Here is an 860-nt window from a genome sequence, read left to right as displayed (position 1 = left end):
CCCCCCCCACCTTACTACCCATAGCATAATATATCCATATATCTATGAAGAACACATTCAGCCTCTCTTCCTTTTTCCTGACATATGAATTTTTACCTTGCCCTACCCTTTACATGAACAAGGGATTAAGCCCCTCCCTTTACATTTACAAGGGATTAAGCCCCTCCCTCTACATTTACAAGGGATTAAGCCCTTCCCTCTACATGTACAAGGGATTAAGCCCCTCCCTCTACACCTCTACATGTACAAGGGATTAAGCCCCTCCCTCTACACCTCTACATGTACAAGGGATTAAGACCCTCCTTCAGTAGGGAGGGGTTAAACCCCTCTCCATGTATGTATAAGGGTTAATGTTAAGCACCTACCCCTACATGTACAAGGTATTAAATCCCTGCTCGTGCTCGTACAAGGTATTTTAAGCCCTTGCTTATGCTTGTACAGGTGTTTAAGCCTTCCCCACCATTATTACCTCTCCTTGTTTGTAGAATTGTAGGAGATAACCGTGTGCCAGCTGTGTTAGAGTATACCTACACATATACCAATGTGTTCTACCTACCCTTGTGTGTAGAAGGGGTCCAGCTATGTTAGAGTTTACCTACATATATACCAACGTGTTCTACCTTCCCTTGTGTGTAGAAGGGGTCCAGATATGTAAGAGTTTACCTACACATATACCAATGTGTTCTACCTACCCTTGCGTGTAGAAGGGGTCCAGCTGTATTATAGTACACCTACACATATACCAATGTGCTCTACCTACCCTTGTGTGTAGAAGGGGTCCAGCTGTGTTAAGAGTATACCTACACATATACCAATGTGTTCTACCTACCCTTGTGTGTAGAAGGGGTCCAGCTGTGTTA

The 860-nt window shown here is 44.0% G+C and overlaps 1 protein-coding gene across 1 annotated transcript in view; it reads right to left on the bottom strand.

Moving 5' to 3' along the window:
* LOC110462054 (nucleoporin NUP53-like) overlaps window positions 1–860 on the bottom strand; it is a 17,159-nt gene that overhangs the window by 8,589 nt on the left and 7,710 nt on the right. Inside the window, exon 6 of the mRNA XM_021515834.1 lies at window positions 761–800. Coding sequence (XP_021371509.1) covers window positions 761–800 — 40 coding nt within the window. The remainder of the gene's footprint in view (window positions 1–760; window positions 801–860) is intronic.

This window comes from Mizuhopecten yessoensis, unplaced genomic scaffold (assembly GCF_002113885.1).
Source record: "Mizuhopecten yessoensis strain PY_sf001 unplaced genomic scaffold, ASM211388v2 scaffold10741, whole genome shotgun sequence".
Taxonomy (NCBI): Eukaryota; Metazoa; Mollusca; class Bivalvia; order Pectinida; family Pectinidae; genus Mizuhopecten; species Mizuhopecten yessoensis.
The sequence above is the reverse complement of the archived record's forward strand: the minus strand, read 5'-3'. Positions and strand labels throughout refer to the sequence as shown.